This window comes from Bolinopsis microptera, chromosome 11 (assembly GCF_026151205.1).
Source record: "Bolinopsis microptera isolate Bmic1 chromosome 11, MBARI_Bmic_1.0, whole genome shotgun sequence".
In the NCBI taxonomy this organism is placed as follows: Eukaryota; Metazoa; Ctenophora; class Tentaculata; order Lobata; family Bolinopsidae; genus Bolinopsis; species Bolinopsis microptera.
In genome coordinates this window covers 3,100,389-3,120,117 of record NC_087082.1, presented here as the reverse complement: position 1 = coordinate 3,120,117, position 19,729 = coordinate 3,100,389, and the positions used below count along the sequence as shown (strand labels likewise).

The following is a 19,729-nucleotide window of genomic DNA, read 5'->3' as shown; positions in this document are numbered from 1 at the left end:
ACATAAAGAAGTAGCTAAATTCGAAAGCTAGACAATGACGACGCAATATATAGCCGTCCAAGCAAGAAATTACCCTAAAGTTCAGGTTCACTCAGTACTCAGCAGGGTTAGGCTAACACGTGTTCATGAATCACGTGACATTTGCATTTTCACGTGACCCAGACTTCACAGCCAACGTGCACAAGACAACAAACAAACCTTGCGAGTCTGTCAGGAGGACCTCATGAGTACTTCAGTAGTAATCATGATTTGCTAGACTACTATACTACAGCCACTATAGTACTCTCTTACAGAAGTTCTGTTGAGTGGTGATGGTGATTGACACCTTTTGAACCAATGAATTTGCCACTTATTTGTCGCATCGCTGAGATCTAGCCTATCAAATTCGTCGGTTAGGTCACGTGACAGCATTAGTCAGACTGGACGATCTTCATTGTGAGGGAAAAAGTAGATCTTCATCTTGATTGGGGCTACGAATAATATTATAGCCACTGTGGCTTATTATATTGATTGTATTGATGGCAAATATGAGGCTTAGAATGTACAGAGAATTACTTCTTATTCTGCAGGTGAACAACGTGCTTACTCACTACTGAAATATTGCACGCTAAGTTCAAGGTTTACCCGTAATTACTAGTAAAACGTCAACTTAAACTTAGAAAAGATTCTGTTATGTAACGATTTTGGATATCACCCAAGGAAAAGGAGTACCTGTGCCATGTTTCAGGTCCTAGGTGTGGACAGTCTTTTTCAACAGTTGAGGTTTACCTTTTTTAAGTTTAAGTTTTAAAAGTTTTACTAGTAATTACACTATCTAACTCAGTGCTGATGTAATTTGACTCGCTTGATGCAAACTGTTTTGACAAGTTTAGAGGCAAGACCTTTCCCTATGAGGCTCTTCAATTGTTCAGTAAGTCAACATGAGAACAGATTTAAGCTTAACTAATATTAATATTAAAAAATTGAAAGATTTACAGTCTGACTAGTCATTATCAAGAAGTGCGAGAGGATGATAGGTTGAAGCTCAGTGCTTTAATGCGACTCACTTAATATTATATGGCCTGACACGGACATTTATAGATGATCAACATGAAAAAACGTGGATAAGTTGAGTGTTGACTCGTCGGCTCAAAGTCCTTATTCTTGACTAGCAGCAGCAGCAGCAGCTGCATCTTCCATTAAAAGCCCCTCAAAATATCCTCAAACCAATTCATTTCTCAACTTCAAACCTCCAAGATGAAGCTTTTCCAAATCGTTCTGTTCTTTGCTTGCGTCTCCGCGACGCTCGCTGGCAAGAAACTCAACTTCAACAAAATGAAGGGGGATATCGTCCAGTTGGAGGAAAAGCTTGCATCCGTGTTGAACGACACTACTGGATCCATAGAAGAGTTGGAGTCTGCGATTGAAGGGATAGTTGCCTCACTTGGCGAGATGCAGACAGCTCAAGCACAGAAGGATATCGACCTTGCCTGGCAAGCTCTCCACATGGCTGGAGCTGCTGCTTGTCGAGGTAGTGCCGCTAATGGTGGTAAGGGAAGTCGGTCAAACTCTGTTATCCCCAAAGAAAACGGAAAGAACTGCGACGACCAATGCCAGCTGACTGACCGACCATCCTGCAGAGCTGAGGTGGCAGTTTCTGGATACCCTGGACGAGCAACAGACTACACCCAGACAGTGGGATACTTCTACAACTACGAATGTGATGGAGGCTATCCCTGGAACGTTGATGTTTTAAACCATAACGAGGTAGCAGCTGGGGATGGTGATATATTGACTGCGGACTCAACTTACTACCGATACTGCTGTTGTGCAAGGAGTTAGATATCTGGTTATCAGATTGTTGACGCGAATAATTTGTAGACTCAAAATTTGCAATAAAATGTTTTAATTGATTTTTGATCGCAATGTTCAACCAAGTGTGGTTATTTGTTCGAACGAATTTACTGATCTCAATTTATCAATACTAAAATGTTTCGTGTAAGAAATGGAATATAACAAGTATTACGCAAAAACTTAATATAATAGTGAGGTAATATAAACACTTTTCAATTTATAATCTTTAAAAAAAGTTTAGTCACAAAATTACCAATTGGAGTTGGACAATACACGCACTTAATTAACTGCATCCAGGTCATGAATACAGCCCGCAGCAGGGTTACCAGACGCCGGGTACAGACAACTTAACATACTAGAACAAATAAAAAGTAACAAAAGCGTTAAAATATATTATATGTGCCAAGGTTTGAGGTTTACCTGTAATTACTACTTTTAAAACTTAAACTTAAAAAGGTAAACCTCAACTGTTGAAAAAGACTGTCCACACCTAGGACCTGAAAAATGGCACAGGTACTCCTTTTCCTTGGGTGATATCCAAAATCGTTACATATCAGAACCTTTTTTAAGTTTAAGTTGAAGTTTTACTAGTAATTACGGGTAAACCTTAAACTTAGCGTGCAATATTTCAGGAACACAAGGTCAGATTTTGATGCGGTTTTTCCTACTTGTTTGTCTTCAGTCAATTAACATTGCCAGAATATTTGTATTATCCATTAGCATATGTAATTAAAACTACTTAAAACTACTTAAGATTACATATTCGTCCGCTCATCAGGCATGCTAGCTATGGTATTGGTATGATAACTATGTATAGAAGTTTGATTTCTGTCGGAGGAAGCCCACAGCAGAAAGGTTAACAAAACGAAAAGTTGTATTTTCAAAAGTCTGTCCCATTTTCAAATGTGAAATTTTCTGAAGACAAATTTTACAGATAAGATACAATTTTTGCCCACAAACCAATTAGTCAGTTAATTGATGATAGTACGAAACCAAATTGAGGTACTGGAAGTCAAAATCCCAAATAAAATTGCAAAATCATATTCTCCAAATCTCTGTCCCATTTTCAGTTTTTGAAGATGAAATTTCCAGGACCGAAATTTTACAGTTTTGACTGATTTTGTCACCAGAAACCAATTAGTAAGTTAAATTTAGATACCATATGACACGATTGAGGTGCTGGAAGTCTGATTTCTGTCGGAGGAAGCCCACAGCAGAAAGTTTAACAAAACGAAAAGTTGTATTTTCAAAAGTCTGTCCCATTTTCAAATGCGAAATTTTCTGAAGACAAATTTTACAGATAAGATTAAATTTTTGCCCAGAAACCAATTAATCAGTCAATTAATCATGGTATGAAACCAAATTGAGGCACTGGAAGTCAAAATCCAGAATAAAATTGCAAAATCATATTCTCCAAATCTCTGTCCCATTTTCAGTTTTTGAAGATGAAATTTCCAGGACCGAAATTTTACAATTTCTACTGATTTTGTCACCAGAAACCAATTAGTAAGTCAACTTTAGATGCCATATGACACGATTGAGGTTCTGGAAGTTTGATTTCTGTCGGAGGAAGCCCACAGCAGAAAGCTTAACAAAACGAAAAGTTGTATTTTCAAAAGTCTGTCCCATTTTCAAATGTGAAATTTTCTGAACACAATTTTGAAAGATTAGATGAAATGTTTGCCCAGAAACCAATTAGTCAGTTAATTGATGATAGTACGAAACCAAATTGAGGTACTGGAAGTCAAAATCCCGAATAAAATTGCAAAATCATATTCTCCAAATCTCTGTCCCATTTTCAGTTTTTGAAGATGAAATTTCCATCTTTTTGAAGACCAAATTGGGGTACTGGGAGTCAAAATCCCGATTAAAATTGCAAAATCATATTGTCCCAATCTCTGTCCCATTTTCAATTTTTGAAGTTTCCAGGACCGAAATTTTACAGTTTTTTCACCCGCAACTAATTAGTAAGTCAACTATAAATGGCACGATTGAAATGCTGGAGGAATGATTTCGGTCGGATGAAGCACACTGTAGTTTATTTAAACGAAAATTTTATATTTTCTAATTTCTGTCCTATTTTCAAATATGAAAATTTCTGAACACAACTTTGACAGATTGGATGGACTCATAAACCTGGACCATATTTAGATTTAATGGTCGAACAATCCATAAAATTCACGTGATTTCAAGAAAGCGTTTTTCTTTTTTTAATAGAAGGCAATTGTAGCGAAATGAAATATATTTCTTTTGATCATAAGTTAAAATCGTAAACCAATACAATATAAGCTGTACTTTGTTTATAACAGCTTCTTTGCTCTCCAATAGAATGTAACAATATTGATTCTTAAAACCTGTCAAGTTTCAATTAAAGACGTTAGCTGCATCAGTTATTCTAGGCAAGCCTAGATAAAAATAATCGTTGTTAAAAACTATCCTTATCAAAACGTAAAATGTCAGGTCCCCGTCAGGTCTCATAAATCGGTTTAAATAAGTTAAAAATAGAATTTTCATGTCCCGCTAGTCGTCTTGGTTTGAGCTGAGATAGTTTTGTGCTTTTTCTCTGATACTGTTCAATTTGGCTTCATCTCCGTGAACTGTTTCGAAATCTATGTACCGTTTGAAGAAGAACCTCATCTTTTTGATTGGGAGTTTTAGTCCAACCATTCTGTCAAGTAGCAACCTGAGAGAGAAACTCGATTCAAACATGGCAAAAGCAATCAACCAGATATCAATAACACAGGTATAGGTAATGATCAAAATTACATGCATATTTATCATTTCAAATGGATGTTTTTAACTTTTCTAGATCACGAATCCGTAGCAATTTATTGATGGAAAGTGTACTCAATCGTCATAGTCACGAAAATATTACCCAGATAAGTTGTCAGCTTGAAGAGCAGCTATTTTCCCTTACCTAGACTGCTGGTGGTCATTGAGAGCAATGGTCTTATCCAGATAAACCGCCCACAGATCCAGTCTGTGAGGATAAGTTGTCAAAACGTTCTCGAACATTGTGCTGCCTCGGTTTGGATCTCCTTGCTTGTACTCCGTCTGTGCAAAGTGACATATCGTCCTGATATCTGGAGATAGGATTGTGGTTGTTTGGATGAATTAGGATCGGTCTATACCGTAACAGGGGAAGAAACACAATTAATTGGGGGTGTCCAACCCCATAATCTTAATTTGGGTGTTTACGACGTGCCAAGGCGTGACTTAAAAACTTACGTTTATGTTTGGGTAAGGATTTGAGAGCTTTAGCGAGGAGCTCTCTCATCTCATCTAGACGTTGTTGGGTGGCGAGAGTGGAGCAGTAGTTGCACCAAACCTTCCTCGCTCTCTTGTACTTCTTCAGCAGTACCGAGCTGTACACGTCGTCTAATTCCTGGGCAAGTGACATTGTGACGTCATATCACGTGTTATGTCGTTATAAATATAATGTCATGCATTATTCTGTAACATCTTGTTCTCACAATTTGTTAGTCAAGTTGACCTTGGAATTAATCTCAGAACAGCGAATACACACAAACAACCATCAATTTACCTGGTATTTCTTAGACTTGTCCAAGACAGCAGCAAGCCGGAGGAAGACAGCCTTACTGTCGTTGACAGCAGCCGCCTCCTTGCAGACTGTCATCAGCCCCTCGTGGGTACCGAACGAGTTCTCTAAGTTAAACAGGGCCGACCATACATTCAGCTTCTCTTCTTCTAGTCTGGGAGGAATGGGAAATATTTGATCGCTGTAATTTCTATGGGGAGGGGCAACCCATGCCCATTTGACCAAAAGATGAGGAGTAAATAGGGAAAATGGGCAAAGATCTATAGATGCGATGATACAGTGCAGTAATAGTTAAAAAGTTACACGACACTGCTTTGAAATTGTTCAATGTTCAATTTGTTCATCGGTGTATATAAAATATCAAATTGATTTCTGTGCTCTTCTTACCGATAGTTGATCGTATCCAGTGCTCGTTTGGCTGTGAGTCTAGCCTTGTCCACATTGCCGAGTCCGAGCCAGTACGCCATGTAGCACACCCAGCTAGCTCCACTGTCGGGCTTACTCGCTACCTCCCTAATTTATAGTATTAATATAATTAACACAAGTAATAATAACAATTATATTTGTTGCTGTAAGTTCAATTATTTGATATGATTAGAAATACCTACTGATGAAATGAAGCAGCATGGCACAAGAAAATTGCCGGTTAATTTTGCACTCGTGTGAATACGTAAATAAAGCATGGTTTTTATATAAAGTGCAACAAAGGCAAGTTAAATGTACCTCTCGAAATCGTCTTCGGTCTCAAGAGAAGATGAGTTACTCTTCATTTCTATCTTCCTGATCTCTTCTTCTGCTTCTTCCTTCTTTCGTTTCTTCTCACGTTTTAAGAAACTCTTCCCCTGGATAGGAAGTTTAATTTAGATGAGAGTTGTGTACACATGTACATTGTACTAGTGACAAGAAATATAGATATAAAATTAAAGCGTGCTAAAAGTAATTATTTAATTACCTTTTTAGCTTCTGGCTCGTCTGTTTTAGCACTCCCATCTTCCTCCTCAGAATCGGACTCTTTCTCCTCAGCCAGGACTTCTCTCAACGAGACGCTCTCTGATGGCGTGGTTTTCAATATTTCACGAAATCAGATGAAAGTTTTAGAGATTGAACAATCTAATAACTAACGTATAAAGAAGTTAATAAATCACTACCCATAAATCTTTAACACTAGTCACTAGTTTATCTAATTTTGAGAGTAAAATTAAATCTTAGACAAAAAATAGTAATAGAAAATAGATAACCCAGAAAACTGATAAAGTACAAACCTTCATCAACGTTGGTGGAATCCACACTCTTCTTAGAAGTGAAAACTATCTTGGGGGCATCCTCCACCTCCATAACCTCATCATCTGACTCATCAGCTTCACCAGTCTCACCATCACTGCCACCATCAGAGTCCTGGTATTTCTCCAGCAGTATGTCGTCCAGACATCTGAAAAAATAGGGGGGTTACTTTCTGAGATAGAAAGTAGTAGGGAAAAGGAGGGGAAAAGGGACAGAAAATAGGAAATTGTAGAAAGAAGTAGGGGATAGGGTGGGAGGAAGGATGGAAAATAGGAAATTATATCGCCTTTAGACTTACAAATGAGCCGATATAAATTATTCAATATTCAATGCATACAAGTTTTGTAATGACTGTATTTATCTATTTTTCCAGTCGAAGAACCAGATTTGAACAAAAAAGAATCAGAAGAGGAAAAGAAAATACAAGAGGCTTTTGTCGAAGGCTTTTACATTGCACTAGACATAGGTTCAGATAATGTTCATACGTTCATGACAAGAAAGAATGGTGAAATGGGGTCACGTGTTTTAACTAATATTTAGAGAAAAAGTTATCCATTTTATGTTGAACAAATTTCCGGCAGAATTACCAATAAACTGTATGATATTGTAATTACAGTTAATGCGATTACCGAGTTTTGTCCCATTATCTGATATATTACTCTACCATTGTTTTACATTAGTTGAGCATTTACAGCTAAATAGATCTTTACTTGAGCATCGCTTCTTTGTCTAAAGGTCAAACCATTGTCGAAAATGAAAATTTGATACAGCCATTCTCTTAAGAATACGTTGAGACGGAAATTTGCCTATATTTCCAGATATGACAACCGCAAATTTAACCGTGACCGAGGACAACTTGTTCCGCATCTACCTACAGGACGACACGAACATGGAGTCATTTCACTCATTTTAATATGATATTCTTATTTAAAAGTATCAAGATATTTAAAAATAGAACTTTGGTTGAGCATAAAAAACTTGCCATACACATTATACACATTTATAAGAATTAAATTTTCTTTTCTTGATATCATAAGTTCTTTTTCTTTCAGTTTTTATTTTCACAGTTACTTAAAAGTTTAACAATATAAGTTATTTGTAAACTGAAGGTGGCTGGAAGAGGAAGACGTCATGGTAAGGAAGGAGTTTCTTGGAGGGAATTCCTCCGGAAAAGTATACAGTATACATTATACAACCAGCAAAATTTTCTTCTTCCGACGAGAAAATAACTGAGATTATTAAAGGGGTGGAAGCCCTTAATAAACCAACAATGCATTCTATTCAAACTTGTGTTAAATTCAATTAAAATTAATAGTTAAGATCAATATAACGATTAGATTAACATCATGTTTAAATCTTGTTTCATTTTATTTCTATTCAATTCTTATCTGTTCGTTTCTATTATTTTCTTTCATTTCTATTTATTTATGCTCATTTCTATTCTTTTATTTTTTCTTTCTTATTGCGACTTTTTTCTTTATCTTCTCAAAGATGTCTGTTATCGTTTCTTTTTATCATTATTTTTTCTTCATATATAATGTTTTTTCTGTGATAAGTTAATGTAAGGAATGGTAATTGTAAGGAACCCCGAAATTTCAATCTTCTTTTTAATATAATATAGTGGAACCACCGAAAAAAACAGAGCTTCAAGAACATGGTAGATACTATACGATCAGCACCCCCAAACTATTCTCTACCCAGCCGGACCAGTCTGTGGGAGATGGTCAGATTAGGAAGAAACTTACAACGATTGGTTGAAGCATGCCGTGTCACATAATAATTTTGGAAGAGAAAAAAGACAAGACTTCGGCAAATAGGAAGTTGCTGATATCAACAATCTGTGAGCTGATCACCGCCCTCAAAAAGATAAAAGTAAGTAATTATACTTGAACGTTGAAATGCTATTATTTTTAAAGTACAATCTGAGAATGATAAATTTTAAATATTGAACTGCTGAACTGAGTAATCAATAATTGAATGGGTATTGAACTATTGAGTAAACAATTTAGTTAAACTGACAAAGAGAAAAAAGAAAAAAGATACGTTACTTAAGAAAATATAATCATCTAAATTTTTAACTACTTAACTACTATACAGATTAGTTAAATATTTTGTTTTGTTTGGTTTAACAGTTTATAATGTTATACGTTAAAAAACCAGTTAATCAACTATGTAATAATCACGTTGCTATATATGAACTTAAGCGCAACGTACAAACCATTTATACCCATAACAACAATAATTTGTTTAAATCCACACTTATGATGACTTATAACACTTGCCTGTAATTTTATTGCCTTAATTAATACCTAAAATAATCAAACCAACACAAAAAGATTGAAATTACGCCATTGAAAATAATAATGTACCTCCTAAGGTACCCACTTATCCTCGTCAACTAGTTTAAACAATATAAATATAGTCAACTCCGAAAATGAACATTCAACTGATAATAACGGCGGTCCTAGTCCTGAAATCGATCAGCAGCCCTCAACCACCAGAACCAAGCCCTACAGCTGCTGATCCCCACCTTACAACACTCAATGCCAACCCCCCGATAGACGTAGGAAGAGACGGTACCGGGTTTGTCGCCATCCCTGAAAAAGGCTTACTCCTAGGAAGAACCGGAGCCCTCATATCACATACCTCATACGATGTAGCCACAGTCATCATCCAATTACAGAAGCTAAATTTTACTCAAATCTATCATCATTCACCCCCTAACTGTGACAACAACCTCAAAGCCCAATTACAACTGGTCGAACAGCACTACATAAATGAACTAACTAACCTAGAAAACGCCTACGAAGCCATCCTCCTTTCTGAAATTCAACTGAAATCGGCGCGACTGTGCGACGTGTTTCAGTTGAATGGCCCACGTTGCACCCAAATGCCCACTAGACAAAAACGTTCCTTCTTCACCGGAGCTGCAGCCCTCGCCACTGCCGGCACAGCATTAGATTTAAGCCTACAAAATGAAAGACAAATAAAAGAAATTAAAAATACCTTGGAATCACAGGAGAAAGACCAAACAGAACTCAAAACAACCCTGGCCATTAGAACACAATATCAGGACCAAATGAACGACCAACTTGTCTCGGCAGTTGGCGATTTATACGGATACATTAGGACCCTAAATGCTAAAAATCCCTGTCCAACCTTTGCAGCTGCTGGACACAGCAAAACCAGGCCTACAACTCCGCAGAAAAATCCATTACCCAAGTTAAAGACCTCCTGCAATTCATAATGGCCGGGCAGCTATCCGGCCGACTTACACCTTCCCTCCTAACAGTCCAAGAAATACAGCACCTAGCAGAAGTCCACATAGGCCGCACCTCACAATTCTTTGAAAAATATCCTCATATCCTTTATCAGACTGCAACGGCCACTTTAGTAGAAGGTTTAATAAACCGCGTGTACATGGAGACAGAGTAAGCGGAGTCAGTTCTTTGACTAAACTTCTCCCTATCTGAGTTTTACTTATTGGCTGTTTTTTACAGCTAACTCAGTCAACACGACTACTCCCTATGGATACATCTCAGGTAAATGCCGTGGTTGAGCTCATTCGTGACTCCCACAAGTTCGATTCATCTTTAGGTGTATATTATCATAATATCCAGGATGCTTTGCCTCCTTTATCACATGCTTATTCTGACCCCTGATTCTTATTTAAAAGTATCAAGATATTTAAAAATAGAACTTTAGTTGAGCATACAAAACTTGCCATACACATTATACACATTTATAAGAATTAAATTTTCTTTTCTTGATATCATAAGTTCTTTTTCTTTCAGTTTTTATTTTCACAGTTACTTAAAAGTTTAACAATATAAGTTATATTGTAAACTGAAGGTGGTTGGAAGAGGAAGACGTCAGGTTAGGAAGGAGTTCATTTCTTGGAGGGAATTCCTCCGGAAAAGTATACAGGATACAACCAACAAGAAAGTTCCAGGAAAGTTTTCAGACGAACAAAAATTACTGAGATTATTAGAGAGGTGGAAGCCCTTTAACCGATAATGCATTCTATTCAAACTAGTGTTAAATCCAATTAAAATTAATAGTTAAGATCAATAATATAACGATTAAATTAACATCATGTTATCTTGTTTCATTTTATTTCTATTCAATTCTGTTCGTTTCTATTATTTTCTTTCATTTCTATTTATGTATGCTTATTTCTATTCTTTTATTTTTTTTCTTTCTTATTGTCACTTTTTTCTTTTTCTTCTCAAAGATGTCTGTTATCATTTTTTTAATCATTATTTTTCTTCAGATATATAATGTTTTTCTGTGATGAGATGGAACCAGAGATGGAATAAATGATTGAGGATAATGAAGAGTCGGCCAGAGATATAATCACGAACTGGAACGAGCACGAGAAGAATACTGGAGCAGGAGGAGACTTGACCATGCATCCTTTCTTCACCCTATAATTCAATTTGGATTCAGGAGAGGAAAATCGTGTCATCTTGCCAAAATTAATCTGGTCCATAGAATATAGCAATCTTTAGTAAGCAGGTGGATTACCGTGGGAAGTTTATCTACATATAACTAGAGGGGAAACCCAAGCCATTAGCCTTCTTGAAAGTGCAATTGTAGCCTATACCGGTAAAAATGAATTACTCAATCCAAAAGTAAGAAAGAAAAGAGCTCTATACCCAAACCAAAGATATAATCATGCGAGACAAATTTTGGAAAAAAGCCGAGACTTTAGATCTCCTAGTTACCCCAGCGGTAAAACTGTTACGGATAGCCAATGATACAGAGGACCAAGATGGGAGGGCCACTGAGCCGATGGCAGCATCATATTATCGCTCGTATGAAATACAGGAGCCCTACAAGAATCTAAAACACCCAGTGATACCAAAAGTTATTCTGACTTCCTGTTCGAGATCGTTTAATGATAGATGGTCGCTGTACCATAACGAATTTCACATTTCAGAGAAACTGAAGGTGAGTCACAGAAAACTTCTTGGGTTGGTAGGGGCTACAGGGAGTACCCTTTTATCAGTGTTGGCTCAGCTGTTCGTAGCCAGAAGAAGACGGATGGTTCGGCCTGTGGCCCAGCAGTTGGCCAGAATCGAAACTCCTCCTTCCAGCAAGGCTTCTAGATATTGTGTAATGACTAGAAGAAGAACGATAACGTACCTATTACTACTTAAATAGGCATAACTTAACAATTATTCCTATTGCTAGTACTGACAGTGCTAAAATGTATTAAAATCAAATAGTTAAGATCAATTATATAGCAATTAGATTAACATTGTGTTATTTTTATTCATTTTATTTCTATTAGTTTTACTCATTTCTATTCTTTTCTTTTCTATTCTTTGCTATTTTTTTCTTTTTCTTCTCTTAACTGTCTATTATCATTTCTTTTCGTCATTATTTTTTCTTCAGATATGATGTTTTTCTGTGATATGTAAAGAATGTAAGGAATGGTAAGTGTAGGAACCTCGAAATTTAAATCTCCCTTTTTAATAGTTACTTAAATAACTCAGGCTTATCACCCATAGTTGACTGATTAATTGGTTGCAATTCTGGTAGGACGTTCTGGCAAGGACATTGTTACAGCATTAATTTGTATTTTACCGTTAATAAAGATATAACAGTAAGGAGCTTGTTGACGATATTACGAACAAGCATCACAGACTACATTATCTAAAAGCGATTACATAAGATTTAACCATGATATAAGGGAACTGATGTCAGTATAGTCTCAGTAAATTTCAGTAAATAATGTCCATTAAAAATAACGAAGAGGAAAAAGTTCTTAACTTCAGTATTTGGATTTCTGCCTGAAATTGGACAAAAAAGCTTCTTGAAAAAAAAAGGGTAGAACGAATAATATATCATAACACCGATCATTATTCTTTTACTAGGAAGTTCGTTCAGATAGGTGGGAAGGGTAAGGGACTTTTCACAGTGATGTGTCCACATGGGATATGTGTTACTGTTAGATGTAAGGTGCTGTATTTACACGAAGACCCTCAGACTGCCTGCAGTTTCTTCGTTCCATAAAGTAAATTTTTTAAATCCGTTGGACTTCATCGGTTGAATGTTTGTGTTCATAATAATGTTAATTGTATATTATGAGATCTATAATGTAACTAACATTATATTTAAAACAAAGTATGAGCACAAAGTGCACCTTGCAGGTTATTAAATTTCAATTAAAACCTTGATGTGTATCTATTTTAATTACAGAAGCATGTCCGACTCCGCTAGTACAATGAACCGGGAGATCGATAATCCCAGGGTCGGGACGATATTAGAACGAAAGAAAAGAACGACTGGGAATCGATGCTTTATTTTACTGTATTTCTTTTGGTTCTTTCAATTGGGGTATTACAAAACTTTGATACCCCTCTTTGATTTGCATATATTTTAACCATATTTTTGTAGAATGTCTACTTCCACTGTTGTAACGGAATCGACCAACCAAGGGTTGGTAAAGGTGATATTAGAGCGTAAGAACCGCACCACGGGGAAACCCTATTTGTAAGTGTTTATAAGTTAAAATCATGTAACTACATGTTATCACTTTTCGAAATCGGATAGCGGTGTTAATAGTAACAGATCGAGATTGGTAATAGAGATCCGTTAGTTTATTTCACTAAACAGGATCTATTCTTATCAATATTTTCCTTTACACAGCCACCTAGAGTTAGAGAACGGCAAAAAAGGATTATGCTTCAACGACAGACTCATGAGTAAACTCCAGAAATTAGTAAGTTAATCTATTAACATGTGAATTAGTTTATTATTTGATTGATGTAAATTTACATGTGTAACATTCAACCATTGAATATGAATAAATAGTTGTATAGGGTATTAGAGTGTAAATATTGTCACTGTTTCAGGTGCGGGAGAGCACACTTAACGAGCTAGTGACGCTAAACTAATCCCCCCACCAGCCTCCTACCAGCCCCCCACAAACACCACCTGGCACAGGCCACAGGGCATTAGTGACTAGCTAGTAGCTGATGATTCATTGTCAGTTATGAATTTTATTTTATGATATACGTGTTTATTATATCGTCAATAAATGATAAATCTAACAACATCTGATGTTGAACATCAATCAAGTCTCAATGTTATACTTTTATTCATTTTCGTAATTTATATTCGTTATTATCTTTTAATCCACTATTTTGTTAGCAAGCACATCAAATTTCCTGCCAATTCAATATTCATCGTACATTCTACATCTTAAACTCTTCAAAAACTTGGGATTCAGCCTAAACATGTGATATGAGTTCATAAATACATTTACGTACATTTTATAATAAAAAATCAATTGAAATTTGAAGCTATAGTTACTAGTTGCAAACTGTACCGAACCTTATGTAATATGTTATAAAGATAGGACTAAATTAATCAGAATGTTATACGAAACAGATCAAAGAAACAAAAGTTAGGCTAATGGAATATATTTAATTTAAGCTGCAAGGAGCCTGGGCATATTGTCAGAAATTTTCCAAAGAACAGGCCGTATCCACCACTTGTCGTCTAATTCTACTAGTTACTGTTTGCACTTAGCGTATTTGTAAAGCGTTTTTAACAAGTTAACATTTCATTATTTTAGCGGCCATGGTTGGGAATGAGCGTGAACGTCAGTCAGGTGTTTGGAAATTTTTCTCTATACTTGCAGAAAAACCACACATAGCAAAATGGTCAGATGATGATTGTGGGAAAGAAGTTCCTATGTGAAAACCAGATACTGCGAAGAAATCTTTGGGGTTAAAAGTTTAACTAGTGGCGTCTTGTATGTAGACCTCTTATTCGTTATTTTGTATATTAGTTGAGTTTATTATTATATACTGAATTATAACAATAATGTTCTTTCCAGGATGAACCTGGGTTTTTATTCATAGCAACTGGAGTCTCAATTGAACATACAAACATTTCAAACACACTTGCAGGTTTATGAAGAGACAGTTCAGTGGGTCGAAACCCAAGCCACCACATGACACCATAGAAAAGTTATTGCTTATAATGTATAATACAGATAGTGGGTAACATCATTTCTTTTCTTAAATAATTTTTGTTTGATTTTGTCAGATCATCTTCTTTCTCGATTTTTTCTTCTCAACGCGAACGTGTAGAAGGTGTTAGGAACAAGCATCACAGGCTTCTTACAACGGGGGATGACTACATAAAGTTTTACCCCGATATGAGGCCACTGATTAGAAATACTAAAGAGGAAGAAAATATTTCACACACACCGGGCTTTACCAGTAAACCAATAAACCAAGCATATGAGGGTGGCCAAAAAGATAATTTTATAATATAAGTAGTGTAATCTAACTAAAATAAAGTTTTAAAGTCATTTATCTTATTCTATTTTTTAATATTTTGTGTTCATAAACTCTATCAAATAAAAAGATAGGACTAAATTAATCAGAATGTTATACAAATAAAAACAAATCAAAGAAACAAAAGTTAAGATAATGGAATATATTTAATTTAAGCTGCAAGGAGCCTGGGCATATTGTCAGAAATTTTCCAAAGAACAGGCCGTATCCACCACTAGCAGAGGTTGACCGGGGAGAGAACATTACCAGAACATCACCAGAACATCACCAGAACATCACCAGAACATCACCAGAACATCACCCGAATTTGCAACGTAATCCGGGATAAACGCATTCTTCACTGTCAGCTTCAAGTACAAGAGATCCGAACAATTCCATCAATCATGTCGTGATGTCGAATATAAGCGGACCGATGCTTCTATTTTAATGCAGACATTTTTAGTTGTCGTATTAATTTTTCTCATTAATTTTCTTTTACAACAGCAGCTGAACTAGCGGGAGGAAAGAGGAGGCCGCACCTTATTGTACTGGATGCGGTAGTCGATTTATATTCGTACCAATAGTACTGCACTTAATAAAGTGGTGGTATGCGTACCTGGTGGATTTATATAGTACTGAATGAGTTGAGACTGAGCAACATTCTCGATTTCTAGGACATGGAGTGGAGTGAAGAGCTCCAAGAGCAGACGTACATAGACAGCGGAGACGTTCCACCGGATCGAAAAAATGGTCGCGAGCACGGAGGAGTTGTCGATCCTAGTAGTTTATATAAAATCATCATATTAAGTAGTATTATAAATCTTTTAAAATTGGTCGGAGGTTAATATTTCAATATAATATGTAATATCTTCATACAATTAATTTTTGTAGTTTTTAAACTGTAAAGGAGCATAGTTAATAGTTATCTTGCTGAGTTTTTGGTACTCATTTCAAAACTATGCATTATCTTAAGCATTTTGGGATGCTCTAAATGAACGTTTATACAAAGACTAGCTGCGCCACTTACCAACTTCCTTTTTGGACCAAACCCTGCTCATTTTGATTTCTCGAGGAGATTTGTTCCTATAGTTTCGGTGCTCACAGGGATTGTGCCTCCTGGCACATTTGCTTCTACCCAGTTTGCGGACTTCAAATTCTTCAATAGTGCCCAAACAGGAGTATCTGGTGATATTACGTACTGTTACTGTGTTCGAGTGATGGGGACCGCCATGATTCAAGGAGAGTCGCCGATATAGCAGTCGATTCTGCGGCAGGCCTTTTTAGATGTCTCCAAGTCGGCCACCACATTCCACCTGGGTCTACGGTCGTCACTTCATGCTCGCTACAAAACGGCACGTAGGGAGACCATTGCATGACGAAGGATTGGATACGTGTTGTCCCTCTACACTTATCAGAATGGCAAAATATACTGCTCGGAGTCAGTGAAGACGTTCCTGCTTCAACATATCGTCAGAACTCCAAGAAAGAGAAGGAACTGCCAAGAATGGAGGGACCTGTTAACAACACTAGTGACCTGTTATCAACACTGTTAATAACACTGTTAACAACACTGTTAATAACACTAGTGATTCCAGGATCAAGAGGATCCTCTTGATCAACATCGTCCATCAAGAGGATGGACGTCCTGAAGAGCCGAGGCGGTGGTCACATTGAGCACCTTCTTTAAATCCACTTTTTTGCGTTATTTTGCGCTCCTATATCTGGAGCTCATTTCCTTATGACTCTTACCACGACTCATTATATGTTGATTGTTCAAGTTGTCTGTGTAAAAATCAATCACTTGAATAGCAATAACGAGTAGATAAGAATGAATGTCATTATAACTTGTAGTTTTATAAAAATCTGGCATTTTATTGTTTCATTTCGAATGCCGATTGGATGCCCTTAGCAATTTCTTTCTTATAATGGACATTGTTTTGCTACGAGGGTAATCCCTTTCCTCATTTACTCTATATACAAGTTTATCTTGTTTCATTGATTAAATAATAATACTCTAAATTTGATATTTTTGATGCTGAAGAAAAATGGGAATTTCACAATATACTGCGATTCCACTCATAATGTCACCACTTACTTTCCAGCAATTCGGAGGAACTGCGGGTTTCAGTTTCTGGTTACGATATAATTTTAACTTAAATATGATTTCCAATGAACAAATAAATTATTTATATTACATATTAGGTGGTCAAATAAGGAAAGGGTCAGAATAGTTTTCAATTCGCCGGTGTCATACCGGGCTTAATCCGAAAAAAAGTGATAGTAATATCATTGTTCACGCAACAGACTCATCCAAAGGGAAAACTACGATGTTATAACTCTCATCCAGAAGACACGGATATTCAGTCATTGAATTTATTTCTAGTACAGAAAGCAAATGTTATAATCCAAGGAGTCATAGAAAGTAAAAGATTTTCTTCTACTTCGTTTTTAATATTAAATGAGCTAATATGTCGTAAGGGCAATTGGTCTAATTTATTTGGAGGATTTTTAAAATCAGATGGATTGCACATGAGTACACTCGGAAACAAGTGGCTAGATCAACATCTCTATAACTATATGATTGGGGAGTTTTGTTTCCAATCAGAGGTAATCCAAAAAACCCTTTGTGGTTCGAAAGGCCAAACCGGTAATGGCTTCACAAAAAGCAACAGGAAAAGCCACACGAGGTTCCACCTGTAAGTCATCACTATCATGTAGCTGATAAGCTTTATTTATGATTGGATCTTAATTGAAACTTAATTGAGGGTCAGATCAGGAGGGGTGCCCATTCAGACTTCAGTGCATACTGTAAACATAGTACTATTACTATTACTATTATTATTATATTATGATCTCAGTTAAGCCTTTCGAGTTTCGTAGAAAAGAGTGAGTAGTGACTTAAGCTGTTAGCATGCAACAGTGGCTTTTTGTAGCATAGCCAATAGGAATGTCTTCATAGATAATAATGTACTACCAAAATATTCTGCGAGATTAAACCAAAAATCTCTTCAGAAAGAGAAATCCATCCGAGACAGATGTATGGATAGAGCCACACTATCTGAAGTTAGACACAAAAGGTGCGTCGTCCGGCATACCGGTATTAGCACGAGTTTACTGCACAATACTTTCGAAATTTATTGTTGAACGATAGTTTCTAATAGGGGGAGAGCTTAATTTTCTTGTGTAACTTGTTCAGGATATGTTCAGTTGATTTGGGCCATCAGTACTTACCTATTGCGTGCAATATATATAATTTCACATTTTCATACCTTTAAAATTGTTCCTATGAGTACTTCAGTACTTCAGCTTATAATAAACAATTTGTATTTAAATTTGTTTTCAATTAGCATGTATGTCAAGCCCGGCAAGGCAACAAATTAAATATCGGATAAATAAGATAAGGTTGGAGTTAACGGCTAAGGAAGTGTTATGGGATAACGGAGGGAGATGCGGTGGCATGGAAAAGGGAGAATAACACTAGAGAGGAAGAAGATGATAGAATTTTATACTAAGAATAGAGCGGGAGAATTCTCCCGGGGATGAAAGAGTTTAGCAGGGATAGTGAAGGATTTATGGCAGCATGAGGAAGATATAGCGCATAGAGGAAGCTGGAAGAGTTGAGAGAGGAGATGAGGAGATTGTGGTTTTTGAATAATCTCGATATACCGATCTGATTTTCACAAACAATTGTATGCGTTCATTTTTATACAGTTTGTACAATTGTACAATTCAATTCATTGTACGGTTCAAACTATATAAATTGAGGAGGATAAGTGAGGATAAAGTGAGGATACAGCGTTTTATTGCATATCAATTGATAACACTGATTCATTGTTGTATAATAAAGTGTTAGATTATAACCGAAAATGACTATACAAAATATCCTCCCACAAAATTTTTGGGAAGTTCTCTGCTACATTGCAGAGGATAACTTCACAATACTGGGAGGAAACTAAAGAGAGAGCCAGAGAAAGGCAAAAGGAGTTCAAAATTAGACTCAAATTAGCAGAAATCCCCAGATAATCTGGAGAAAGGGGATTGAACTTAGGGGATTTACCCTAAGTAAAGAAAATTGGACCAAGCAAATAGGAGCTGGTAATACTGTCAGGCCGGAGCATGTATTCATGGGGAGACTTAAAAAAGCAAAGATCAAAGGAGCAGACTTGGACTTTGATGCGGCAACCAAACATACAGAACAAAATCCGGAAACGTTTAAGGGAAAAGGAAAAGCCGAGGCTGGCCCTTGTGAACAAGCAGGAAAGGCCTGCTCCCCCTCCACGTGGAGGAACCTATAAGCTGATTCTCACCACTTACCCTCCCCCTAAGGTAAAGATTTCACCTTCAGTTCACAAACTGCTTGGACACACTTGGGATCTCATTGCCTTAAATGACAACCATGGTTTGGGAACAGTATCAGAGGGCGGCATCGAAGCTTGCAACAAGATGTTGCGCCGCTATAGGATCTTAAATGAGCTAATTGAATTTATTTCTAGTACAGAAAGCAAATTTTATAATCCAAGAAGTCATAGAAAGTAAAAGATTTTCTTCTACTTCGTTTTTAAGATAAAATGAGCTAATATAATTGAGTTTGACTGAAATTGTGTTATCCAATGAAAATTACAGGAATACTAACTTTTATCATAATTAGTTTTTCACACCTATCTAAGGAGGTATGTATAAATACAGCGGATCAATTGTTAACAGATTAATCCAGTTTATCCCAATTTTGTTTGTACATCTTTTGTTAGTTTGTAATATA

The 19,729-nt window shown here is 36.4% G+C and overlaps 1 protein-coding gene across 1 annotated transcript in view; it reads right to left on the bottom strand.

The window, feature by feature from the left end:
- Positions 1 to 4,299: 4,299 nt before the first annotated feature.
- LOC134823353 (protein RRP5 homolog) overlaps positions 4,300 to 19,729 on the bottom strand; it is a 125,175-nt gene continuing 109,745 nt past the window's right edge. The window contains exons 29-36 of the mRNA XM_063834782.1: positions 6,655 to 6,821; positions 6,345 to 6,442; positions 6,116 to 6,234; positions 5,780 to 5,905; positions 5,378 to 5,546; positions 5,062 to 5,218; positions 4,751 to 4,916; positions 4,300 to 4,516 (exon numbers count right to left, since the gene is read on the bottom strand). Of these exons, the coding sequence (XP_063690852.1) occupies positions 4,354 to 4,516; positions 4,751 to 4,916; positions 5,062 to 5,218; positions 5,378 to 5,546; positions 5,780 to 5,905; positions 6,116 to 6,234; positions 6,345 to 6,442; positions 6,655 to 6,821 (1,165 nt within the window). The 3' untranslated portion in view covers positions 4,300 to 4,353. The remainder of the gene's footprint in view (positions 4,517 to 4,750; positions 4,917 to 5,061; positions 5,219 to 5,377; positions 5,547 to 5,779; positions 5,906 to 6,115; positions 6,235 to 6,344; positions 6,443 to 6,654; positions 6,822 to 19,729) is intronic.